General features: G+C 41.4%; 1 protein-coding gene and 1 non-coding gene across 3 annotated transcripts; both read right to left on the bottom strand.

Annotated features, from left to right (window-relative positions):
• Window positions 1–1,793: 1,793 nt before the first annotated feature.
• On the bottom strand, window positions 1,794–26,576 carry Nap1l1 (nucleosome assembly protein 1 like 1). Of its 2 annotated transcripts, XM_057757878.1 has the most exons (16): window positions 26,559–26,576; window positions 26,162–26,283; window positions 18,567–18,603; window positions 14,506–14,591; window positions 13,434–13,536; window positions 8,391–8,532; window positions 8,082–8,162; window positions 7,191–7,319; window positions 6,390–6,461; window positions 5,639–5,778; window positions 5,157–5,302; window positions 5,045–5,064; window positions 4,302–4,424; window positions 3,823–3,852; window positions 3,264–3,314; window positions 1,794–2,626 (listed from the first exon to the last, which is right to left on the bottom strand). In XM_057757878.1, the coding sequence occupies exons 3-16, from the start codon at window positions 18,581–18,583 to the stop codon at window positions 2,591–2,593; spliced, it is 1,176 nt and encodes a 391-aa protein (XP_057613861.1). In that variant the 5' UTR covers window positions 18,584–18,603; window positions 26,162–26,283; window positions 26,559–26,576; the 3' UTR covers window positions 1,794–2,590. The 2 variants fall into 2 exon arrangements, with proteins under 2 accessions (XP_057613861.1, XP_057613862.1); XM_057757879.1 differs by lacking the exons at window positions 1,794–2,626; window positions 3,264–3,314; window positions 26,559–26,576 and adding an exon at window positions 3,338–3,590 and having other exon boundaries at window positions 26,162–26,302.
• Window positions 18,265–18,406, bottom strand: LOC130866695 (small nucleolar RNA SNORA48). Its single transcript, XR_009056378.1, has one exon. It is a non-coding gene; the product is annotated as a small nucleolar RNA SNORA48 (small nucleolar RNA).
• Window positions 26,577–27,300: the final 724 nt, after the last annotated feature.

Genomic DNA, 27,300 nt, shown 5'->3' with positions numbered 1-27,300 from the left:
ACCTACACACAAAAAGATCTGCCAAAGTTAATGTCTTTTCTTATGTATGTATTTGTAAATGAGCTTACAAAGAGGCAGACCCCATTCTTCTGTTGCCCACTCACCACTAGCAAAGACAGAGCAGTGACAGCATCACTTTGAGGAGCTGTCAGACACTGTCTGGAAACTGCAGTGGACACTCCACCAGCGGTGAGTCTACTACTCTGTCCATTACCAGACCTGAAAGATCATCAGCCTTCCAGCTATTTTCTCAAAGTTTGTGTTTATAAAGAACTGTACAGGGCTTACGTCATGTCTAGGGGAAAAGAACTTCTTGACACCACATGAATAGAACAGCACTAAGAATGTAAAATCAGAATTGCACCGTGGAACTTTTCTGTTCTTTGTATCACAAACTCACGTGTCTAAGATTCTCTGAAAATCAATTTTATTTTAACAGGTCATGGTGGTTTAAGCACAGAATAGCTGCTCTCCAATCTTCAAAGAAATTATGTGTAGTTGCAAAAACTTCAAGTATCACCAGTATTTTATAAAATTAGATCCAATTTTATTAAGGATTTCAAATTACATATTTCAGACTTCTAGAATGGAATAGAACCACTTGGGGACTGACAAAATGTCATAATGAACACTGACCCCCATGTCCAAAGCACATTCCGATCATACAACAAGAAGCAGCTACCTGTTCACTTTGGCAACAGCTACTTCCTAAGTAAGGAAAAGACTGTGCTAGCTCTTTAAGTTCACCGAAAACAGGATTCTATCTTTAGATTACAAACTTTAATGTTCAAGAAAATAAGCTGTGTTTAGATGAACTATGATTACAGAAAATAGCACAAACAATCTAATAGATAGCAACCAAATCATTTTCAAAATAAAGGAAATAATGTAATTGGTTAAGGATTTCCAGTAGTTAAAAATCTCAGGAAGAGGTTAGTTATAGAATGTGTTCATATCCTAAGACCTTAATACTGAAATTTCACAAAGAGAATATCAGCTCTCCACAAAAGGGAAAAAAAACTCGATGTCAATTTGATTAACAGCAGGAATGACACGAAAGACTGTCCTCCAAGCACAGCCCAATTATCACACCCTGGGAGGCAGAGCCCCTTTCCCCAAAATGAACAGTAATTAGCCTGAGGTATTTTAAACGTGGCTCTTAGCATCTAAAGTTTAATGTCATCACCCCCTGCAATGGCCTCATCACCACTTTGGGATTTATTACACGTGGTCACTTGAAACACTCAAAGGAGGGGCACTAAATAAAAAGACAGAAATCCTTGAATCTCTTCAAGTCATGTACTATTTCATCCATTCCCACCAGAGTAGGAGATACACATTCTCCAGTTTAACAATTCAAGCTCGGTGTGACTAGAATGTTGACCATCACACTTGTGGTACAGAGGCCTGATTCTTTTGAGCATTCAGTAAGATTGAGAAGATGTGAGAATTACCCCAATATGCCTTAACATATCTGTGAGGTAGTTAAATCAATAGTACCACCCATTCTCAATTCTCCACAGTAAACAGAAGCATGGCTAAGTGACACACTACTTATCCTTGAGCACTGAGTATTCAAATAAACAGTCACAAAGATACTTAGTTCTAACAAATAGAATTTAACCTTTGTTTAAAAAAAGTATGGTACAACACTTGTTAGTTTCCAAAGCACATGTGTATGTATTCCCTCCTCCGAAGTTGGTCGACATGGAAAACTAGGCATCCCTGAACTCAAGCTAACCCTCTGCAAGCCTCAATCAGCACAAACTGAGACATCATCCTGCAACAGCTCAAACTGTGTGACATTTTTATTTTAGGCTATAAAAACAAAATTAGGCAAACAAACAAGAGAAAAATTCAAAATAGGTTCAAATGATGTGAGTCCATCCTTTCCAGGAAAGCAGAAGGTAGTCCCTACCGCAAAGAAAAGATACTTCATTAATAGAGGTCTTCAAAGTACATTTAAATACTATCAGATTAAGTTCTGGGAAAAAAACAAAACAAAACAAGAAAAAACAACACCTAGCATTTGTTCAGCTTGCTTAACTAACAGCCATGAATCAACTTCTGTTTCAGCATCTAAAATATAAAACTCCCTTAATAACCTCAGTTATTAGGTTTGATCTTACTGGAAATTCTTAACCACAATTTTCCTTTCTCCAACATGTCAGTCACCGCATCCCCTAGCAACACTACGGAAGCATGAGTGGATGCAGGCAGACTTCAACTTGTTCTTCTACCAGCTGAAACCAACTTTGGTTCTTTAGGAAGGCAGCAGCTAAACCAAATGAGCTCAACAGTTGATTTTCGTAATTGTATTACAATAGCTACATGATGAAAATATTCCGGAAGAACCAAGCTGCAGCAATAAATGAACATGCAATAGAGAGGATTTATGTGCATTCAACATATCTGACAGAACTATAGTAAGGAGTCTAGGCAGAACAAATTGATCTTTAAAATATCAATTTCCTTTCCTTTAAAAACTTACTGATTCTACCAAGAAAATACAAAACCATAAGGCTGTGAGTAACTGAGTCGAGCTTAGGCTATTACAGGGCAGGCCGTCCTCAAGGCCAGGCCTTCTGCTTCACTGCTGCTTGCACTCTGCGGGGTTCTGATCCTTCTGTTAAAGGAAAACAATACGTCAATCTAGCTTCTGCCTACTCGGAATAGTTCAACAATAGTTACTTTATCACAGTGTTATAAAAATGAGGGCAAAAACAAGTGATGTGGGTTAGTAACAAACTACTGAATGTTAGCAAGTCACTCATGTATACAATAAAGCTCTATCTGAGATAATCTTTAAATAATCACCCTGTTGGACATTTAACTAAGTCTTTATTCTCAAAGATAACCTGTTTATATTTACCTATTTATTATTAGACTAATTCATACCTATCCAAGTATTTTTTTACTTCCCTTATACTTATAATAAAGTACCTTCCTGCTACTTCACAGCATATGGTTGATGAATGAAATCAATCTCTGAAGAGAAGCAGCTTTTAGAGATTAAATAACAGTAACAGTGGTTGGAAGAATCCAGCACACAGCACTGCTTGAGTTCAAAGCACTCCTGCATCCAGATTTCCTTTAGCTAGCCAATTAAACACTAATTATAATTTTCCTTTGGGAGGAAACCAATCTGAGCAATAAAGTGTTAATTCTTAGAAAGAGCCAAGTCCCAAATACTGAGCATTTAGGAGTCTCGTCTACTAACTTCAGTCTAAGTTAAACTGAAAAGAAGCACTGGCTTTGCTCACCTTTGGGTCATAGTCAGGGTCATTTTCCTCATCTCCTTCTTCTTCCCCTTCCTATATTAAAGTTCAAAATGCATCCATGAAGTAGGTACATATTAGGAAATATTGACTCATAACGTACGGAAATTTTAGTACAAGTTACTCTATGGGTCAACAGATTCTCATGATTACAGAGTTTGTTGATAATACAATTTAATTTGAAAGCGTCTAACATGAAAAATTTCCCAACACAACTTGAGACATCCAGACAGCTTTTATTGAAAAGATTTACTGCAGCCAACGTTGGAAAAGTTTACTGCAGCTTTTGACTTCTTCAAAGAGCTGATAACCCTGCAGCAGAACAAAATTATTTGAAATAAAAAAAAAAAAATGTTGCTGAGTTTTGCAATTTATTTATTGAAACCTTATACATACATTGTTTGGCTGTAGAATTCTAAAATCATATTTTCCAAAATTATCCCAAATCACAGAATGATTATGGCAAAGGAATACATTAATCATTCAATAATTTTCTCCTCAATGTGTTATACAGTGCATTATTTGTTCATTTGGTAAACATTACCTCATCAGCTTCTTCACCTTCTTCATCATACTGAAAAGAGAGGACAAAGTGTGAATGAGTACTGCACCAGTAGCACCCATCAGACACCAAATGTAGTAAGTTAAAAAAAAAGCCAAACACTGCAGAAAAATTCCCCAGCTCTGTGCTAGCTACAGGCTGTAGCATTTCCCTATTTCTTTATACTCTATACAACCTATGAACACTCAAAGAGCTCTGTTGTTTCATGACATCAAATTAAGAGTAAAATATACCCATTGGTAACCAAGTTGCATCAACTCAATAATTTTTCTAACTTAAAATAAAGTAAAACTGAAAATAATGAATCCAGATATTCTAGACACTTCTAAACTGAGAAAAGCCATCCAAAGCATTTGCTTAATTATAAATTCATCTGTCCTACTTTACTAAACAATCTAAGCGTCAAAGTTGGGCTATGGTGCCCCCGCAGCGGCCCCACGGCAGGATTCAAGCGTACTCACATCATCGTCATCATCCTCAATAGCCTCCCCAGTAAAGTACAGCACTGATCTCGGGATTATCCGCTCCCGTAAAAAGTGACCAATTTCAAAGTCTGCAGCCAGTATAGCCTCCGAATCATCATCCTATAACGAAAAATAATTGTCACATGCAAGTTAACTTTGCTCTCCTGTCACTTAGATCAAGTGGTCACTTACATGTTAGTAGGCCAGCATATACAAAAAAAATTATACTAAATAAAAACTGGATCTATTTATTTATTATGTATGGCTTCTTGTTTAAAGAGCAAAAAGGCAAAAAAGCAACTTTGTGACATCCCCTTTGGAAAGACTGGAAATAGGGCTGACAAGATGGCTCAGCAGGTAAGGTTCAGCGGTTAATAGCACTGGATTCTGTGGTCAACACCCGCAAGCCACCCACACCTAGTTTTAAGACTCCAGTTCAAGCGGCTTCTATTACCCTCTTCTGACTACTGCAGGCATCGTGCATACAAGCGGAATGCACACATGTTCCCGACTACTGCACATAAAACAGTATTGAATCTTCAGCAGGGATGGTGGCGCACGCCTTTAATCCCAGGACCCAGGAAGCAGAAGCAGGTGACTTTGTGAGTTCAAGCCAGCCTGGTCTAAATAATTGAGTTCTAGGTCACCCAGTGCCACAAAAAGCCTGTCTTAACAACAAAAAAATAAATGTCTAGCTTTTTGATTTCATGTATGCTAAATTGAATAAACACTCAACTCACCAGATCTCCATTCTCAGGAACTGCAAAAATCAAGAAAAGAAATTCAAATGTGAAAAAAAAGACACCAATATTTACAATAAGCACCTACAATCAAAACTAAGACACTACTCACCTTCAGGAGGGGTAAAAAAATTAAAGAAAGAATCGTTGGATACTGTTTTAGTCACAGTACGAACTGTCCCACGTCCCTTGTGTTTCTGCTTCTTTTTAATGGTTTTCAAAGTAACATTTTTTCCTTTTTTCCAATCTATCTGGCACCTTAGAAAACAAAATATAGAATTCGTGGTATTTTACTACACTTGACTGCTAGATTTTAGAAGAGTATATGTAAATTTTTAGAGGATAAACTTAAATAATGAGAACTTTCTAAACAAAACATTAAAGTTTACAGATTTACAATACCAATAACATATGATGTAAAGAAAGTGAATAACATTCTTTCCCAAAAATACACATGCTAGAGCCAGACCCAGAGGAAAACAGCAGAGACTGCAATGTCCGGCAATGCAGAATCTAGCAGGATACACAAGGGAATGTCATACTGTAACCTCTGCCTACAATTAAACGAAAAACACAGCAGCACAATTAACTCACCCTGTACAGCCCATAATTTCTGGTCCATCAAAAGAAAAGGGATCAGAATCATCCGGTTCTGACCTCATCCTGTAAGTCTTTGTTAACACTTCATTTGTGAAATATTCATTGGGTTCAAAGTGAAATTCTAAGATAAAACTCTTTAAAAGAAAACAAAAGTGAGTTAAATTCTTAAACCGTGAATTTCAATGCATTAATTAACACACAGCCTGACCCGTGGTTTGATAAGCACGCAATGCTGTCCTCCCACTGAAACAACCCTAACAGGAATATAAGGGAACCCCTAATTACGTGAAAGCTAAAAGTAAATGAGGCACAAGAAAAATATGGTTTCAAATTAAATTTGTGTTAGGTAAATCTAAATAAATGACCAAGTGCCCCTTCTTTCCATCTCTCCAGAGACACTAATTTTAAACATGAAGGTGGACTTCAACACCACACGAAGACTTGACTCTTCATTCACTGCTCTGGCCATGGGTAACAGGCACAGCAAGGACGCTTAGCTGATCTCTCCTCAGGGAGGCCCTTGGCACCATCTACCTGAAGGCATTCCAGGCACACTGAACACACTGTTATTGTTCTATTTTATCCACTCTGATCTAGGATCACTGAGTATCCATACAGAATCCCATCACCAAACTAAATAAATAAAATAAAATGTATTTAATTTAGAGAGCACCCAGTGTCTGCTGCAATCCCTCACTTCCACCCTAACTCTACACTACAAAACTACATATTTAAGCTGTCTTACCATGGGTTGGCCAGCATCTGAGAACTTCACTTTAATATCTTTCAAGTGCTTCAGAATAGGCTCATCATGCTCCTGCAAAATAAAATAAACATTATTATCTAACTACAGTGAAGTTTTGTATAGCAACTATGATGCCTAAAGTTTTCTCCACTGGAATATTATGGTTCAGGGAACTGAAGCTACCTCATACTGACTGACCCATCTAAAAAATACAAAAAGTCTATGAAAGGCCTTCTTTAACCAAATGTTTCCCGATTAGATCCGATGCCCTTCGCCCTGTCTTTTCCACACTGATAAAGCAGGAGTGCAGTATGCACTCGTTAAGTCCACTCCTTTCTGCTGCTGTCACCGCCCAGCAATCACTACAACCCAGGCCAAGGGCTTAAGAAGTGCGGCCGTTTCCCAGCGAAGGCTAACATCTCTGCTTTTCTGGGAATAAGATATTTGCAAATCAGTTAAACAGCTTTATATTCTAAGGCGCAAATATCCCCTGGATTAGCAAGTTTCAAACTGAAAATATTTCAGGGCAATACAAATGAAATACCCAAGTTTTCTCACCACCCTGCCTTGAGATACTGAAGCACAGGAAACCAAGAAGGTACTATAAACTATGAGAAGGAACCAACTGATAGTGTCAATCACACCAAAGATACTATTTTATTACTAAATTTGACCAAATACTTCGATCAAAATCAAATTCTTTCTATAAAACTATAAGTAAAGTGAAGAAATTAGCAACCACAGATATTTAAATATCAGACTTTTTTTTAGGTAAACAGGTTGTTTTGTGAATTAAATTACCTGAACCATATCACTGAGCAAATCAACATTCTTAAAAACTGTCAACCAAAATTCTGGAATCCCTTTAGGGTCTTCTTTTTCTTCATCCTTTTTCTCATCTCCAATCTTGACCTTTTCTTTCAGTTCCTCCTTGAAAAAGGACAGCAAACAACTAAATGACTGTACTGGGTCTTTGGATAGCTTTATGACCCCTATTCACTAGGGTAACTTTCAACCTTCAATGTTCTGGTTTAGCTGTGCAAGTACTGTCCTCATCCAAACCTCACTTCCACAGAAATCAAGAACCACCAGGCAGATCAGGGTTGTAGGGATACTGCAAAAAGCGCCCGATGTTCAGCCTGGCACTCTGCATCAGAATAATGTACTGATCAGTAGAAGGCCACAGAACACGGCAAAGATCCGACACAGCTGCCATTATTCACTGCAGGCAGGGCAATTGAAAGCTGTCTGGCCCCTTGCCCATCATCATAAAGTTCAAAGGAAACCACACAAAAAGCTCAAAATAGTATAAGACAATGCCAGATTGAAGAGCGGCTCATCTCCATTATCCACACACACACACACACACAAAAAAAAAGGCAATCCCTGGGTGTGAGAACACCACTGAGAGCCAGAACCTACAGAGTCATTTATATAACGCCACACACCATTGATAACCACACTTCTGAACTGGGTGGTGATGCTTCTAATCCCAGCACTTGGGAGGCAGAGTCAGGTGGATCTCTGAATTTGTGGCCAGCCTGATCTATAAAAGCTAGTTCCAGGACAGGTCCTGAAGCTACAGAGAAGCCCTATCGACAAGCAATAAAAATTTAAGAAAAAAATGAAAAAGCAAATGCACTTCTGAGAAGTCCTTGTTGTAGGAGACAGGAAGAGCCCGTCGGCACTCACCGAAACTTCTTCCTCCTCATCCGCTTTCCACTCGCATTCTTCTTCTGTAGGCTCATAAATTGCATTAATGATCTCAAATCGCTAAAGTAAAATAAAATAAAATGCTTGTATAAAAACATTAGCACCCCAGCTTAAAACTACTGGTTTCTAATTAATGCCTCATAGATATAACTAGTAAACAGCACAAGTTTGAATAGTTAACAGCACAAAGTTTAATAGTTTAATGGTTTCACTACCCATACCATTCACTAAGTATCAAACATTCACAAGTATGTTTTCCTGAGTTAAATAAATAGCATAATTCATTACCTTATCAAATAAAGGCTGATAGAGAACAGCATACTTCCTTTCGAGATCATGAACTTCCTCATAGAACTTGGCTTCTATCTGTGCACATTTAACCTGAAGATTCTTGAGAGCGTTCACTCGTCTCTTGACTACTTTAGGCAAGCTGAAAGTTTAGAAACCAGATACATAAGAATCACAGAAAAACACAACTCACATTTTATTCACATGAAAACTGAAACATAAGTTTTTTATAATAAAGTTCAGTATGAACAGAATCTCAGTGATAGATGTGACAATGCATAACAAGTCGAGCGACCAGCCAGAGCTTAATTTTGATTTGTGTCTAGGCACTACCTCATCTGTATTAACTGGGGAAAAGAGTGTATTTTGAAGAAATGGGTATTTTCCAACACTTTCTGTATTTAAATTGGAACTTGAAATGACATTAAGAACATATTATGATGAATATGCCCGTTCATACCTGACACAACTGATATAATACAATACACAATGTGCGAAGGTCTCCTATTGCCCACTGGCTGCCTCGAGGACATAGCCAAGGATGCCCGTTGCCCTCCTCATCATCCCACTTCTACCTTCCAAGTGCTGGGATGATGAGGTGTGTACATCATACCTGGTTGGTGCTCTTTTCTGAATTATACATAATTAGATTAAATTAATGAAAAGTTCACACTCAAGCAAGACATACCTAATTTTAGAAAATCTGAGTAAGAAATAACCTGAATCCACATTTATTGTCTTTCCAAAATTTTAAAATAATTCTTACCTAACCATTAGAAAAGTAAAATCAAAGAATTAACACATTCAACTAGATCAGCTCTCTGTTTCTTACAAATAATTCTACAGAAGCCCGACACCCTGCAGCACAAGGTGGAGGACCAACCCCATACACTGTCACACCTCCTCAGAGCAACGGAGGAGCATAAGCAGCTGGCCTTTTGCTCACAAAACTCCGGAAAGCAGGCACACACCTGCAGTCAACGCTACACAAGACTGCTTGCTGTCCCTCATTAGTACATAAACTGCAGCCTCGAGAGAAGATGCCAGGAAACAAGCTGATGACAAGTCAGGGGAAACCATTTTGTAAGAAATCCTTAATCAGTTCCTCCCCTGGACAACTACTGCCTCTTCCTATTCAATAATATTAAAGACAAAATTCCAAAGGAAAAAAATTAAGTCACAAAGGAAAAGGAATCAAAATTATACCTGTCTTCAAAGCTAAACATTGTTTATAACAGAAAAAGACTTGTTTGAAAAACTGTCTTCATAATGCTATGAGCTACTGGTCAAGATAAATGTATTGGGTACATTAGGCTTTTGCAAGAGGCAAACTGTCTTATTTAAAGTGAAAACTTCAAGTAATACTATATAAAACATGGTAGTAAATTAAACTATTGTCTTGAAGAAAAAATATTTAAGCAATACATATCTCTAGAATATTCTACAAGCTATACAGTATAAATACAGCTGTCTGAGCCATAAGTAACTAAGAGAAAGACAGCCCCAGTTAGCTAAACATAGTAAACACCATTTTCCTCAGGATATGACACCCTCTTCTGGCTTCCCTTCGAACCATACACACGGCACACACTTGCAGAGAGGTTAAAGACAGACATATCAAGAAGCTACATAGGAAACCTGAGACCAGAGTAGTTAAATTGGGTTCATGTCTCAAAAGACTGAATTTAATAAAAAAAAAAAAAAAAAAAAAAAAAAAATTAACTTTTGGTACCAGACAGAAAGACATAACTAATATTAGAAAGCTAGAGTATATGTCTCAATGGAAAAAGTATGTCCAAAGAAAACTACAAAGTAAAAAGACAAAAGTACACAGGCAGACACAGCCATTAGTGAATTAAATTCAGTCTACAGTGGGAACAGGAACCCATGTTTTCCTCATATCCTTCCTAGGAACCTCCAGACCAAGTAAACAGTTACTATAAAGAAGCAGAAAGCTTAGGCAATTCAGTTACGTCGAACATTATTACGGTCAGGATGTCTTCTTCCCTCCAGTTGGGGGCTATGCACAGGTCAATGACAACACCGGAGAGTTCTCTCCTCCCACTTCTGAGTGGGTGCCAGGGATTAAATTCAGGTAGTCAGATTTTTACCTCACTGCTCCCCATTGGAATTTACAAAAGTAAGAGGGAAGGCGAAGAGATGGCTCAGTGATTAAGAGTGCTTACTGCTCTTACACAGGACGCAAATTCACCGCGCAGCACCCATATTGGACTGCTCACAACCATTGGTAAATCCAGTTCCAGAGGATAGAGGATCTAGTACCCTTTTCTAGCCTCCCCGGGCAACCACATATGCACATAAATAAAAAAAATAAATCTTAAGAAAAAAGAATGCCAAGGCTATGAAGGACAGATTAGACCAAGAGGCAAAGCAAAGCAAGTACACACTATGGCCAGAGACATCTAAGAAAGCAGTCACAGAAATATGCAAAAGAAATCCAAATTAAAATTACGGGCCGGGCACTCAGGTGCAGAGGCAGGAGAATCTGCGTTCAAGTCTAGCCTGCTCTACAAACAAGCTCCAGGACAACCAGTGCTACAGAGAAGCCCAGTCTCAAAAAACTAAAAAACCAAAACAATAAAGGCTCTAAGAAACTTTAGCAAGGTAACTGAAGATTTTATTTTATTTTTATGTGTGTTTTGCCTGAATATCTGGAGTCAGATAACCTGGAACTGGAGTTACAGATGGTTGTAAGCCACCATGTTGTTTGAAACTGAACCTGGGTGCTCTAGAGGATCTTAAATCCTAAACTACATACTACATACATACATACATACATACATACATACATACATACATACATACATGTTAAGAAAACAGCAAACCAAAATTACACTAAAGAATACTTGGGACAGACCAAGTAAGACTTTAAAATAGGTGTGAGAGTATCAGTCTTTCATTATCAGGCAAGATGTCTGAATTCTAGGTCAGCCTGGTCTACGTACCAAAAGTTCCAGGACAGCCACCTCCCTCTTAAGTGTATGGGGGGAGGGGAGAGATGGACTAAAGGCATTTGGAGCACTTATGATCCTGGAGAGGCCCAAGGTTATGTTCGCAACATTTTCATGGTGGCTAAAGAGGCATCCAAGACCTTCTGAGCTCCATAGTCAGCACACAATCTCACATACAGACACGGCAGCAATACACTCATAAACAATTACTTAAAAAGTAGCCTCAATCTCCCGAAAAGCATTAAACTCCAAATTAAAAAGAACAAGGTTTTTTTGTTACTTTCTAAAGAAGTTCTGGCAGGAAGACAAAGAAAAATAAAAACATTCCTGCCCATTGTTAAGCAAACCCACTGGAGTAAGTATATACATAAGCTTATCTCACAGGTAAGTGACCTTAACATATTAATTACGTTTATTCCTTGGTGATGAGGCTAGTCTGACTTCGAATGGGGGGGCTACACATGATTTTAGCAGTATTACTGAATACACTATCATTTAAAAACCAGCATTTCTTCATATAAGCAGGAATACAATATAAAAGAGACTATTCACAATAGGTTTACCACAAACAAAATATACAGAAATGAACATAACCAATATTCTAAGAAAATCACAAAACTGAAAGATAGCATGTAATTATCAATACAAACATATGGATGATAAAGATACACTGCTCTGTCCATCTGTGATATGAACGCCACTCTGACTTTCTGAGTTAAAAACTGACAGCCTTGTCAACCGTGGGAGAGCTGCAGGCAGGTGACCCTGATTCCATTTAAACTTAGGACCGTGTGGAAGGAAGCATCTGTCAAGGAATAAAGAATCCTATCTTGATCAACATGAAGACTGCCTAGAGCTGGGGTTCCCGAAGCCCCCATCTCAGGTGTTGTTAACACTATGAGGCTACACCTACTAATGTGTCAAACACAAACAGACGGAAAGATCAGGGAGATATCAAAGTGTTCTACTCACAGACAAATTCAATTATTTAAAAGAACTTCCTGTGTTAACAGATGGTACATGTATAAATCAAAGTTCATAGCTAATAGTTTAATAAGAACTTACTGAAAGACAAGAAGGAATGATGTTTACCTGCAGCAAGCACACAGCAGGACTTTGAAGGAAATTGAAGACCTAAACGTGAGCGATCCAACTGGGCACAAGAAAGTAGGTGCTCAGAAAAGATTCCCTAAGCAATTAGAGCCCACATGTCATGAGCACAAAAGGAAAAACAAAACTATCCATTTTGCTAATATAGAAATTAAGGATTTCTGTTTACTGAAGGACTTCATAGGTAAGATTATTCACAGTAATTTAAGAAGGAATGATACATTAAGAATTTCTGAAAATATGAAATGACAGTAACCTCAGTAAGAAATGGACAGAGGGCACAAGACTTGCACATTTTCTGAAAAGCAGCTCCAAGTTTACTAGACAGTACAACAAGAGCACACCTTCTAAACTGGTTGAAAAGAAAATAACCCACAAAAAACTGGACGGCAGAGACACAGCAGATAAAGCCACCTTCTTACTAAATATCTCTGGAAAGAAATCCTAGCACCTCTAGAAATCTTGTTACAAGCCCTAAAGAATGTTTGCTCTCTAAGTAGAAACTCTATCACCAAGTAACAGTCCAAGGAAATTCTTAGAGTCCCTAAGAGGCGATAAAGAATGATGGGTCCCATCCCAGTACAATCTTTTTGGACAAAAGTCCAAAAGCAAAGCAGGCAACCTCAGGGCAGACATACAGAACCACGGTATCCAGTAAGCCAGGAGACCTTCAAATCCTAAAGCTGAGTTAGGGAGCACATGAAGTAATCTGTATTTAAAAAACCTGTATTTCTAATTCTGCATATTCCTAACAAACTTCTAAACAAATCATAGAAATGGCTAAGATGTTTACTTCCTACAGACTGGAACAAGTCAAGACCCAATCTAATCATTCTTAACTCCGGGAAACCTTATACTAGATACTAACAGACATTGATGTTCAATGATCACACAGGTAAGCTTCAATGTTCTTTTTATTGAAAAGATAAATTAGGAGAGTAGGGGAAAAAAAAATTTGTACCTTTCAATGTATCCTGTTGGTGTGTCTACCAGACCATCCAGTCTTTCCTGAAGGGCTGCAAGAATCTGAGGATTTTGCATCATCTGAACAGTCAGCTGACGCGCTTTTAAAAAGAAAGGGAGCATTGAAAGAAGGATTTGTAAAACCGTTTCTGCAGTTTTCACGGAACACCCAATCATGAAGTCTTCCTAAGAGGCCCATAAAATGTTGGTATGAGGAGTAGATGTGTACAGTAAGCTAAGGACAACCCAGCACTCAGAGAAAAAGCCCAGGATTTCTCTAGACCATCATCACAAGCACAATGAACAAAATCCTCTTTCCTGTCATTTCATAGTTCACACGGGGAAGCTCGATACTTTGTGCCAATGCCTACTCAAGTCTCCACTTACCAGAAAACTCCAAGTGCACTTTAGGCTAGAGAAAACTGAAGGTGTTATCTGGATGTTTATGTTTGATGCGTAATAAAAATGGGCTTTTACTTTATGTACATTTAATTTTGAGACTATAACAAAATTATTTTCAATTGTATTCTTGGAGATCAATTTGCTTTTAAAAGTAATTCAGTAACTAGATGATACACAACTATAGTAACAGACATTTAGCAGCATCAATTACAGCAACTGAAAAAACACTGGAACTCAGTATTTTCATAATTTATCTGCTAGGTAAACTCTCACTGAATCCACATACATTTATATGTGCCCTTTTGGGGTTTACTAGGGTACATTTTAAAAGACAGACACAACACTTTCTACCTTAAATAGCAAACACAGTTTATTTAGAAGCACTGCCAAGTTCCTCCCACTTCCGACCCTTCTGGTGTGACACAGCTAGGTACTCTAACCCCAGCAATAGGTGAAATGTTATTACACTCACTTAGCTTCCTTGCTTACTGCTTCCTTCCTTACACAGGAACACATACAGTTACTACACTCAAGGAATAGATCGGGAGATAAGGGACAATGGACAGGGAGAGGGGTCCAAAAAAGGGGGGAAGAGACAGTTCCTATTACTCTCCTCTAGAGCACACATGCCAGCAACTGCTGGCTCCTGAAGTAATTTAAAAGAATACCTTTGATTTTTGTTTCTTCACCAGTTTCTTCTTCTTCTACTTCTTCAACGTCATCCAAGTCTTGATCAAGTTCAGACTGTTCTTTGCTACAATGTCATAGCATCACACCATAGTTTAAACGTATGAATTACAAAACAAAATTACAGAGACACTTCATTTTCTTAAAAATAAATCTTTGTTCTTTCAAAGGACAGAAATTCAAAAGTGATTCTGTTTTCTAACTCTAATACGTAGACAAGTACTAACTGAAGTCCTTCACACATCCACTTAAAACCATCTAGCTAAAACAAGCCAGCTTCAAGCTTCAAAAATGCAGTCTGGTAGGTCTGCGCCCTCAGGAAGCATGCTTTTCAAGCTTGTATCCAATGCCTGCATATCAGTTAGGAGAGCAAATTATCAAGACCAAGTCCGTTTTATAACTAAATAACTGGGCAGGCTTTGGCAATAACATTTTATTTGCTGTTGTTTTGTACATTTGTTTCATGTAGCCTATGCCGGCCCCTAACTTCCTATGCAGCTGAAGCTCTGAATTTGATGCTTCTGCCTCTACCTTCCAGAGTGCTAGGATTACAGGCCTACACCAACATGCCCAATCTATGGCAGGGACTTGTAAGGTTGTGCTTACTTGGTGGTGGCAGTTTGTTTTTTGTTTTGGGCAGTTTCCCTGTTGTACTTCTCTAGCTGTCCTGGACTCAGAGGATGATCAAGCTCAGATTACCTCCGATAATGATTCTTTCTTAAAGCTTCAAATGATTTGGTTTCTAAGACTTCACTGTCATAGTCAGGATGGCATGGTGACAGATATCCTATCTCAAAAACAAGCCAGGTAGTGGTGGTCACATCTTTAATCCCAGCACTTGGGAAGTAGAGGCAGGCAGATTTCTGTGAGTTCAAGACCAGCCTTGTCTACAGGGTTTCAGGACAGGACTACAGAGAGAAACCCCATCTTGGGGGGAGAAATCTCTGCTTATGAATATTTTACATCACAGCAAAGATGGAGAAGTAATGTTTAGACCTTTGAGCCAACTCCTTGCTTAAATTTTAGCCAGGACAGTTGCATTAGAAGAAAGACATCTTTCTCAACTGTCTTGGAAAACGCTACTTTGTGGGACATGAGATTCCATTTAGCAATAAAGAGGGTGGGGTTAAGGACAACTTTCCTTTATATTTTGGTTTTGTTTTGCCATATGTAACAGGGCAGCCTACAAACCAGAGTACTGAACTCGAGTAGAATCTCTGACCCTATGACCTCAGGGCTAGTTCCAGGACCGAATCCTTAGGATCTGTGCATGCACAGCCAGGGACTGCTGTTGGGTAACACACAGCAGCCGCTCTTTTTTATGCTCAAATATTTACTCCAAGTCTTTAAAAGACATTTCACAAACCTTATCATAAGGTCAAATCCAGCCTACTTCTGTTTCTATAAATACTACAAATTTGTATTAGAACATAGATATAGCAACAAAACAGCAAGGATACTGCAGGCAGTTTTAAGGCTCAAAGTAATTAAAGACACTCCTAGGCCTTCCTTTCTCGGTTTACTGGCTCTTCCTTGAGGGACCCTTCTCTCACCTTCCCAGGACTAACAGCGGCACAGAATTAAATGGAGGGGGAGGGGAATCAAGCTGTTGTATCAATTTGCAGTTTTAATTGTTTAAAAAATGATGGCTGCTAAGACTGCAGATTAATGACATCTAAGTTTAACTCTTTCAAAATCACCAACTCAAAAACAAAAAAAGGGATGAAAGTATTTAAAGGGTTAAGACTATCAAGGAAAGGAAAACCAAATTTTGAAGCCAGAAAAAAGAAATGACAATCAAATTTATTAAAATCTAAGTAAGAAATGATAGGACAGTCTTCAAGAATACAAGCTAACAGTATTGGTAACATTATTTTGAATGCCTAATATGACTGCTTATAAAACAGACGCTGAAAACCTCCCTAGCTGCCTCCTCGATGACAACAGTGGAACCCAGTCAACTCCCAGACACTGCTCACCCAAGTCCCGCAACAGACCTGTGTGCTCTCTAACCAAAAGCACTCAATCCCAGATCCCTCAACACCAATTTTAACAAGCAGATAGATGATCAAGCACTAACCCATTAGAAAAGAAGATTACAAGTTAATCAAAACCAAAAGAGAAAAGAGTAAACAAGACTAAATAGGAAAGCAACACCCAGAGAAAGACAGTGAACGAAGACTAAGAGAGAAGTAAAGCAAGAGTTGAGGATACGAACAGAAATATAAAGTTTCTGCATCTGTCCAGAAAGAGCAAAGAGGCAAAGATGAAGAACTGAAGATAAGTTGAAGACACTCTAAGACAGACATCTAACAAGAGCTGCAGAGAGAGAAGAGGCAAGAGAACAAAGTCAAAACATGCCCGACAGAACGAGAGCCACTGGACTGGGCAACTTAAAGGACCCACTACTGAATGGCTGCATCAAGTGATAAAAACTAAGTATCTCCAAAACCAAAGCCAAATTAAAGAAATTTATCAAGCTGGGCAGTGGTGGCGCACGCCTTTAATCCTAGCACTCAGGAGGCAGAGGCAGGCGGATCTGTGAGTTTGAGGCCAATCTAGTCTACAAGAGCTAGCTCTAGGACCCTGTGAAACTTAACAAAAACAAATGCAATGCATATGTGATCAAAGAACTGTGGCTTCTGAATTTTAACATCACACTGGAGGCAGCCCCTTCAAAATCCTGAATAAAAAGCATTCCTTAGAATTCTAAACCCTAACCATCAGGTATACAGGCCAACAGTCATGCTACATGTCAAAGTAATCTCCTTCCTTGCCCTCTTCTAAAGACAGTGAGCATGGACAAAGACATGGAAAATAGACATAAATTTGTATTTGTTCACCTTCTGGTAAAGTTTCCATCCCTCCCCCAACTCCATGCCCTCATTATCTAAAACCACCACAATCTTAATCACCAGTGTTGTAGTTAACTATTGTGAGGAGCTGGTAAGACTACTGTCAAATTAAACATGACAGAGCAGTCTATCCCATCCTCCCTGACCAAAATCTTACAAGACATGCACCCACACTACATGGAAACCTGCTTACACCTGTGTTTCTAGCTGCCACAACAAACCTTGCCAAGCCTCAAAAAAGGTTAAGCCACAAAGCAACACCGCTTTACACAGCTAAGTCAGTGCTTCCTGTTCAGCTCTTACAATTCAACAGCCAGCCTGAGGGGCCAGCTCGGTGGCAAGTATAACCCTAAGTCCAATTCCTACTACAGTTCCACCCGCCTCCCAGACCAACAGCAACATTCTAAAATAGCAAGGAAATGAATGAAAACAAAACTCAAGAGTCTTCAAACTCGGGGTCAGAAGGTGGAGCATGCAATCGAAGGGCTCAACGGGGAAGAGTCCAAGCAACCTTCTCTCATTGTAACTTGTGTGTATGCTGTTGCTGTTCCAATTCTACATGTGTTTACAGTGTAAATAGGAAAAAGGCTAAGAAATACATACAGGCTAAAAATTCTCGCAAGATTTATGATCTACCACCATGCTCAGCACTTCTTTCTTTGGGTTGTAGACCAGGCTGTCCTTGAACTCACAGGCCTGACTGCCTCCCAAGGGTATGGTGTGTACCACCCCATCCAGGGCACAACACTGACAAACGGTTTACTGTCATTTGTTCTGGAACACACCCTGCAGACCAGGCTAGCCCCCAACTCACAAATATCTGCCTGATTTGGTCTCCCAAATGCTGGGATTAAAAGCATGTGCCAGCACATCTGGCTTTTTTTCTTATGTGCCCTAGGCATGAAACAGCTTTGGCCACCAAGACAGGCATCAAGCTAGGATGAACAAAGGACTCCATCTGCTCTGTCCCTGGCTGATATAAGACAACACCACCACCAAGGTGTCTCTTTGCCCATTGCCAGGGACTGGCTTACTGAATGAGTGATTACATATAAGTATTTTAGATTAGATATTCTACCCAACTTCCCACAGACCAGGTACCAAAGGATGTCAGGAACACATTGTCACAGTACACAATTTGACTGCCACTAACTACGCCACAATACAAAGAAATATCTGCCACTTACTTGTCAATGTCTGCCATCTTGTAAGAACTCCAAATATCTAAGAAAAAAAAAAAGAATCAGTATTATAAATAAGCATGATTTAAAGCTAAGAAAAACTTGAAGTGGAAGACTATAAATCAATACAACATAATCTAGAAATTGTGTACTCCCTTTAAAATAGCATGTGTTAAAAAAAAAATGGTGCCTTTAATCCCAGCACTCAGGGAGGCAGAGGAAGGCAGATCTCTGCTCCATAGACAGTCAGGACTGTTACAGAGAAATCCTGTCTTGAATGGCACCCCCATTTATGGAGAAGACAACAATACTCAGAGGCGAGGTGTTGCAATTTCACAGACAAAGAATGCACACCTGTTACAAAGAACTGTGGCTTCTGAATTTCAACATCACACTGGAGGCAGCCCCTTCAAAATCCTGAATAAAAAGCATTCCTTAGAATTCTAACCCTAACCATCAAGTATACAGGCCAACAGTCCTCTTCTAAATATTAGTTGTCTTTACGCAAAAACTTCTAATGACAATGGTCAATTTTTACTTAGCCCCTCAGAATCATTTTTTGTTGTTTTCAGAAGACAGGGTGTTTCTCTGTGTTACAGCCCTGGCTGTCCTCTAACTTAGAGATTCACCTGCCTCTGCCACCTGAGTGCTGGGATTAAAGGCGTGCAAATATACCACCTTAAAAAGTTTTCATCATGTAACCCTGGATGGTCTGGAACTCACTATGTCAACCAGGCTAGCTTCAGAACAGGTATATCTGCCTGCTTCCCTAGTGCTGGAACTTTGTGTTTTGGTCCCTTTTATTTTAAAGTGACATTTACTTATTATTGTGTGGGTCCCGTGGCATGCGTGGATATTAGAACTTACAACTTTACCCAATAAGCCATCAAATACTTTTTAACTCTAATTCATTTCAAAAATGTTGCTTAGCTGTGTGGTGGTGGCCCCGGAGGCAGAGGCAGGGGGATCTCTTTGGATTCAAGGCCAGCCTGGTCTACAAGAGCTAGTTCCAAGACAGGCTCCAAAGCTACAGAGAAACCCTATTTCAAACCCTCCCCAAAAACAAAACAAAAAAATTCTTTTTTGCCTAACTACTATCCTTTTTGTGAGTCTACAAGGCTTTGAAAATCTAATAGTTCCTGCATCTTTCAACTATTTTATGAAAACTGAATGGCCCAAGTACTTTGGAAGCTAACGCAGGAATATTACTGAGAGGTAGACGACAGCCTGAGCTAAGACTGCCAAAAACCTATCTCTTATGGCCATCCCCTTGGGATCTAGAAGCTTCTAAAGATGTCCACTGAATCAGGGTTTGGATGAGGAAAGAGCAGTAACAAAACCCAACACTACTGCAGCTTAAAGAGCACAGTTTAGTTCTCGGTCCTGTGACCATCACCATCGCAGGGCAGCCTAGCTGAGGGACCACTCAGAAGCCTTCCAGACTTTTGGGAATTGGCTTCCCTGCCCTGTTGAAGACTCAGCCACCAAAAATCCACACAGCATCAGCAGGGACAGTGAGAACACAAAGAGGGCGCTGGGAATGTCTCCAGACTGAAGCCCAGACAGCGCTGTCATTGCCGCTCACACTGTATGGCAAGAACTTAGCAACACACATCCCATTGGACGAAGTATAATGGGAGTACACGGGTGCTGAGTGTCTCGGGAGAGCACAAGCGGGTGTCTCAGGCACAGGTGGTCACGGGTGCTGTAGGAATCAGCATGTTGGCCCTCATCACTGAGCAATGAGTCCTGGTTCTCCTGTCTCCACCCCTTCCCATTTGCTTTATGCAGTGCGTACTGAAATTGTCTCTAGCAGCAGTGTTTATAAAATGTTTAGTAAGCATTACAAATACTAATTTAAAATTGTGAAGAACATTGATTCTTAATCTCTAATGAAAACAACTGGGATTGTATGTTCTGCCTATTAAATCACTAAAGATTTCTTTCGAGACAGGGAAACCCGGGGTGAACACATGTTCTTAAATATGGGTTAAGTTACTTTTCCTAGAAAGTAATTTGGCCACGGGAATTAACTGCACACTACACTAAGCTACACTCCCAGCTCCCTAAGACCTTTGTACAAAAGCATAAGAAACAATAATAGTTCCACATAACAAGATAGTAAGGACAAAGGAGTTTTTTCCTTAAGACAGGGTTTTACTCTGTAGCCTAGGCTGGCCTAGAACTGTACAGCCCAGGAGACTCTCCAACTGTTGGCAATCTTACCTCAGACTCGGAACAAAAGGATAGTAAGCATGAACCAAGCAGAGACCATTTTTCATTCTGTACTATTTTGTTTTACAATATGCACCAACGTCATTGAGTGACACCATAGAACTTGCTGGGTTAACTAAATACTGCATCTAGCCAACATTGCAGTTGTTAGTCATTCAGTTAGCATGAGGTCAATGCTTCTGTAAGCTAATAAGTTAGGATGATATGCCAGTTAAGAGCATACTCCGCAAGGGATACTGTGACAGCTGACATTGTTAACTGGGCAGGATCTAGAAGCACCTAAGGCCAAGCCTCTCAGCATGCTCGACAATTATGACATGAACTACAGTGAAAAAAACCTTCCTAAATGCAGATAGGAGCATCCTATGGGCTAAGTGAAGGAGTGCTAGCCTTCATCTCTCTAACCAGTCGATTCAAGCCCCTGACACCCACCATGACTTCCTCCCCATAATGGAAGAGAAAAGGGAGAAGGAGGCGGGAGGAAGGAAACCTTCTACAAGAGACAACCACCTATTGAAGATAACAAATAACTAAAAAGAACTTCCAGAACAAAAATTAAAAATTGACATCAAGCTAAATAGGTTGGCTTAACAGTAAAATAGGTTCAACTGCGAAATGGATTAAGTTAAAGGAAGCTGTACTGCAAGCATGGCAGAAAAGAAAATATTAGAGATTTAAGATATAACAAGATCTGAGACTGAATACAAATTCTACAAGTATATAGGATTTAATGTTAAGAAATTAACAACTAAAACATTCCTGAAGTGATCAAAGACCCCAATCCACAGATAAAAGCCCTATAAATCCAACTTTTCTGAAGATAAAAACTCAATGAAACATGCTGATATAGCAACAGAAAGACAAAATACTGCCATGGGTGATGCAATACATGTTTGATCCCAGCACTTGAGAGTACTAACTAATGATTTTAGAACATAAGCAACCTCACTAGACTATTCTATTACATATACCCTGCACTAGAAGCGGGCGACTCCAGGTTGGCAGTCTAGGAAGGGGGTGCAGCGGAAGAGCTGTCCATGTACCCAATACTTACAGCTGTCTGTTTCCACGTGCTTACCACTCACTACATCCTCAGGACGTGCTCAAACTGCTGGAGTGATACCCCAATGGGGAGCTACAGGCGTATGTCCCATATCCAGCTAAAATATTTCCCACATCATTAGAGCAGTAAAACAAAATACAGGGGCTGGAGAAATGGCTCAGCGGTTAAGAGCATTGCCTGTTCTTCCAAAGGTCAATTTCCAGCAACCACATGGTGGCTCATAACCATCTGTAATGAGGTCTGGCGCCCTCTTCTGGCCTGCAACCATACATACAGACAGAATATTGTATACATAGTAAATAAATAAATATTTGAAAAAAAAAAAACAAAATACAACCCCCTAACCGAAGTATACTATGACAAAAGGAAGAAACGTCAGGACCGTTATCAGAGAAAGTTCAATGTGTAACCCAACACTGCACGGACCATCTCAATCGGGAGTTTCTAACTTCCCTTAAGTCAATTATTAATCTGAACTGAAAGGAGTAAAAATTTCCACAGAAAGAGGTGAGGCAAAACAAAAAGCCCTGTCTACACACACACTGATCATCTTATGGTCTTGGATATATCAGCTAGACACCAACTTATCTTCTGGACAATCATTTTCTGGAAAAAATTCCCATGATATTCATCAGCAGACATTTCCTCTTTAGAAAATAATGACTGATGATGAAGCAGTCACTTTAAAATGGGGATGGTTTAATAAGACTCCAGGAAACCCAGTGACTGGATCTCTCTCAGCCCTCAGCCCACCCCACCCCTAGAAGGTCAGAAGTGGCTCTTCTGGAGTCCTCTCACCAGTTCAGGACACAGCACCAAGTGGCTCCAGCCGAACCTCACAGTTTAAACACTTTTTCATTTTGGTGAAATCAAAACTGGCCAGGCCATATATTAAACTCCCAAACTAAATGGACGACCAAAGAACATTACCTTCTGTAAGTACAAAGCTTCCCATGGTAGAGTATCCTCAAACCCAACAGCAGATGTACAAGGGACAGGCATCTGGCAAAAGCCCTCACTTACCAATAACAATTTATCTACACGCACAGCTTATATATGCAAAGGCTTCTAAGCAGCCACTATTAATTACATGATAGCAAATTCTATGTTGGAACAAAATCACCTGACTACACTATAGCTTTTTGCCACAGAAAAATCCAGAGCAGTGCTTTTGAATCCCACACTGGTGTCCAGAACTTCCAGTCTGACAACATCCTTTATAACTCAATATATAGATAGCCCTTAATCCTAGCACTCAGGAGGCAGAGGCGGGAGGATGTGTTCAAGACCAGCCTGGTCTACAGAGTGAGTTCTAGGACAGCCAGGGCTATGCGGAGAAACCCTGTCTGGAAAAACAACAACAGCAATAAAAACCCTACCAACATAAAGGGGCTTGAGACCTGGCTCACTGCTTAAGAGCACTCGTGTTCCCTGCAGAGACCAAGAGTCCACTCTCAGTGTCCACTCGTGCTAGGATATGACACCCTTTACAGCTACCAGGCACAGACATACATGTGAGCAAAACACGGTTTAAAAGACAAAGTTATCGTTGCAAAACTAAGGAACTCTAGATAAGCTTTTTACCATGCTAGACCTGTTCTTGTTAAAATGTCAGCACCACCACCTAAGTCGTACAGTAAAACAGTTTCAAAAGAAAGTTAATGCTACCTGACAGCATTAAATAAACAAACGAATGAACGACGCGGATGGGATTTAAACAATTTAAACAATGCCGTGCCTTTAGTCTCTGCGTTTCACAGGCAGAGGCAGGCAGATCTTAGTTCTGGGGCAGCTTCATCTACACAGCAGACAGGTAGTGAGAGGCTTTAAAAGCAAACCAAGCCTCAGTATCTTGTGCCTTGACTGTTCCCACTGGAATCCTCAAAGTTTTCTAACCTTCACTCCTATGTGAGTGGGTGTTCTGCCTACGTGTGCTTACACACCATGCGCGTACATGTTGGATTCCCTGGGACCAGAGTTATATAGACAGTTGTGAGCTGCCATGTGGGTGCTGGGAATTAGAACCAGGTCCTCTAGAAGAGCAACCAGCGCTCTTAACCCAAGCCAGTCCGCCAGCCACTGTAGTACTCTAAGGAAATCACAGCTCATTTCTAGTGTAAAAAGAATATAAACAAAAATGTGAAAAGCTTTACAACCCCCCACCCAAAAAAGAGCACAGACACATTTTTAGAGATGAAAGGCTATTCCAAGGTACAGCTGTTACTTCTTTTTGGCAGGGTTTCTGTGTAGCTTTGGAGCCTGTCCTGGAACTTACTCTGTAGACCAGGCTGGCCCCGAACACCTGATTAAAGGCCAGGCCCACCACATCTGCCTGGTGTAGTAGTTACTGCCTACAAACCCAGTAGGTAGCATGGTCCAGTGGTCCGTGATTGATGAAGAACTAAACAGGCATGAAGCAGCCATTCCCACCACCTCAGTGCGCACAACAAGAAATTTCTTATAGCTCCCCGAGGCAGCAAATAATGAACTAAGCCATAAAATTTTAATCACATTGGCTCTGCCAAAAATTTTATCTCAAGAAAGGCCACACTCAGTATTAAACACTGTCAATTATAGGACCCAAGACTAAAAACAACAACAACAAAAAAACTCAGGTATTTTGCAACAGATAAAACTGACAAACTGCTTGGCGGTGGTGCGCACGCCTTTAATCCCAGCACTCAGGAGGCAGAGGCAGGCAGATCTCTGTGAGTTCCGAGGCCAGCCTGGTCTACAAGAGCTAGTTCCAGGACAGATTCCAAAGCTACAGGGAAACCTTGTGTGTGTGTGTGGGGGGGGGGGACCCCCTGACAAACTTTTCTCACTGATATGTTGAGTCTTTAACTATTTAATAATCTAAATGCTGACTTGAAAAGAACACCTATTGGTTAAGATTTTATGGCAGATGTCTAAGCCCCTGCTAATGCTAAATTAAATCCTCCAAATCCAGATTTGGAATTAAAGTAGGTGTATAGTTTAAACCTAGGATGTGCATTTCAACTGTAAACAAGCTTGAGACACAAGAATTCCCCAAGATCACCGAAAACCCCATTTACCTGCGGTTAGGTTTAAATAAACGTTTTCCCCTAACACAACGAAAATCTCTTTGGATATTAGTGCGAAGAGATGTTTTGCTGGCAACTGTTTTCAAAAATAACAAACTCTTGTGTTGGTTCTCCTGAAACCAGGTTAATATTTTGAGTCTTTAAAACGTTGTCTTCTTGGAATTTTAGAAACAGGAGATGGTATGAAATAGGAGCCCTTGAGGGCAGGCTGTGCCTGGTTCACCCATTGATTCTGGAAGTCTAGCCCTCCCGACAGGACCTGTCTCCTCCCTTCACTGCCACTCCTGAGATCTTCACAGCAATGTGGCGCACTGAGCTCACTCGGTATATATTAATGCCCTGCTCCATCTCATCCTCCATCCACTTCATCATCCCGGAGAGGAAAACTACGTTGTTGTTCTATTAGACTGTGCCCCCCCCTCAACAAACCAGCCTCCTTTTCAGCTAAGGACCATTGAGTTCTAAGGAGACTTAAGATCAAGTTCTCGCCACATAAAATAAGACCCCCGGGCCAAGGTACCCAGCGAACTTCTAACTGTACCTGTGAGACACAAAACACTCTCGTTAAAAACAGCTAAGCTAAATGCTTTTGCACGTGTTAACCCCTTAACAACCCTGGACGAGCAGGCTTCTCCCCCCCCAGCCCCCCTCCCGCACCGACCCCGGCGCCATCCTCCCATGCGTTTGCACATTCTCCTCCGGGGAAGCGTGTGCAACCTCAGGGTTGGTCCTCGTCGTGACCCTCTTTGCCTACAACTCTTTGGGGGTGGGGGTAAAGTCGGGTTGGCCCGGGCATGGCGGGGGAGAGCGGGGGTCTCCCGCCGGCCGCAGCGCGTCCCCCACGTGCCCGGCTCCCGAGCGCAAAGGCCTCGGCCTGCGCAGCCCCATCCCTCCCTCCCCGCGGGCGGAACTCGAGGCCACCGTTCTTTTCCATCCACCCCCACCCCACACCCGCGGCCTGCTCGCCCTGCTCCTCTGGGGGGGGGGAACGAAGGGGGGGCACCGAGGCAGCGGCGGCCCGGGCGACCCATGCGCTCAGCGGCGTGGCCTCCTGCTGCTGCTGCTCCTCCCTCGGCCTCGCTGTCCCGCGCGCCCCGCAGCCGGCGGCGCTCGCCGGGGTCCCTCAGGCCGCACGGCCCCTCCGGAGCACTGCCCGCGGCCTCCGACACCCCGACATACATACACACACACACACCCCGCAGGTCCCGATCCCCGACCCTCCCGGCCCCAGCCGTTACCGTTCCAGGAGGCTCGGACGCGGAGCCGGGCGGCCGGAGCTGCGCAGGCAGTGACTCAGGGCGGCGGCGGCGGCGGCGACGGCGGCGGGAGGAGCGGGAGGCGGCGCCGCGAGCAGATGGCGCTAAAAGAGACCCGAGAGCCCGCCGCTCGCGCTCATATACAATTAGCGTCAGCACGTAGGGCCGCTCCACCGCCCTCCTCCCCCCGCCCCCTGGCCTCGGCGTCACCTAGCAACGGGCGCGGGAGGCGGGCCCGGGCCCTGTTGCCTAGTAACAGAGCCGTCCTTCTTCTCCCCGGGAGCCCTAGGCTTCCCGCCAGAGTGGGTCCTCTGCTCGCCGCACACCCACCGTCTCCTCTCCCCTCCCCTCCGCGGTGGGATGGAGATCCCAAACTCACTGCGACGACCCTAGTTCTCCTTGCCCGCTAGGTTAGGGACAACAGCCTAGTCGCCGGCTTGCTACATCCCGGCTCAGATTCTCATCCGCACCCAGGCCTAATTCCTGCAAGTCTTCCCCCCCCCCCCTCTGAAATCGTTTTTCCCACTCGGGCTAAGAACCACAGCTCTTGCCTCGTGAACACCGTGAACACCGCAGCGGCACCTTCTGCAGGTTTTGCTTCTAAGTCAAAGGGGCCTCCACGCCTTGTCGGGTGTTCTGCAACGATGTGCAAGCCTTCATTTCTGCTTTTGTTCATTTGGTGGTAGAAAAGGGCACATTTTGTGTATTAAAATGCTTTATAGTGAGAACAACCAGAGTATCAATTTTTCATCTTCCTGAAAAAGTAAATCCCAAATAAAACCCCTGAGCTTGTGAAACCTTGCGGCTCTTTTTCAGCTGGCTACAGATCACCTGTTAACTCTTTGTGTTGTTTTGGTTTTAGGCAGGGCCGCACTGTGTAGTCCACTCTGGTATCAAAATTTAATTCTTCCACAGTGTGGGTATGTACCACAACGCTGAGAATCTATCCACAAAACAAATGTGGTCTGACCTTCCACACACCCTTTAAGGGGGACGATCCAATCTGTGTCTGTAATACTAAGGAACTGCCTACATTTTACATTCCCATTCTCTCACAAGCCTATACTGGAGTATTCCGGACTTTATATATCATACAATAGAACAGCATTGTAAATACAAAC

This window comes from Chionomys nivalis, chromosome 25 (assembly GCF_950005125.1).
Source record: "Chionomys nivalis chromosome 25, mChiNiv1.1, whole genome shotgun sequence".
Lineage (NCBI taxonomy): Eukaryota > Metazoa > Chordata > Mammalia > Rodentia > Cricetidae > Chionomys > Chionomys nivalis.
The sequence above is the reverse complement of the archived record's forward strand: the minus strand, read 5'-3'. Positions and strand labels throughout refer to the sequence as shown.

Excerpts from the sequence above, each read along its gene's own strand:
- Nap1l1 (XM_057757878.1), bottom strand. Across the intron at positions 13,537-14,505 it reads TGAAGAAACAAAAATCAAAG|CGCGTCAGCTGACTGTTCAG; the intron begins GTATTCTTTTAA and ends TCTTTTTAAAAG. Across the intron at positions 8,533-13,433 it reads CCAACAGGATACATTGAAAG|CTTGCCTAAAGTAGTCAAGA; the intron begins GTACAAATTTTT and ends CTAAACTTTCAG.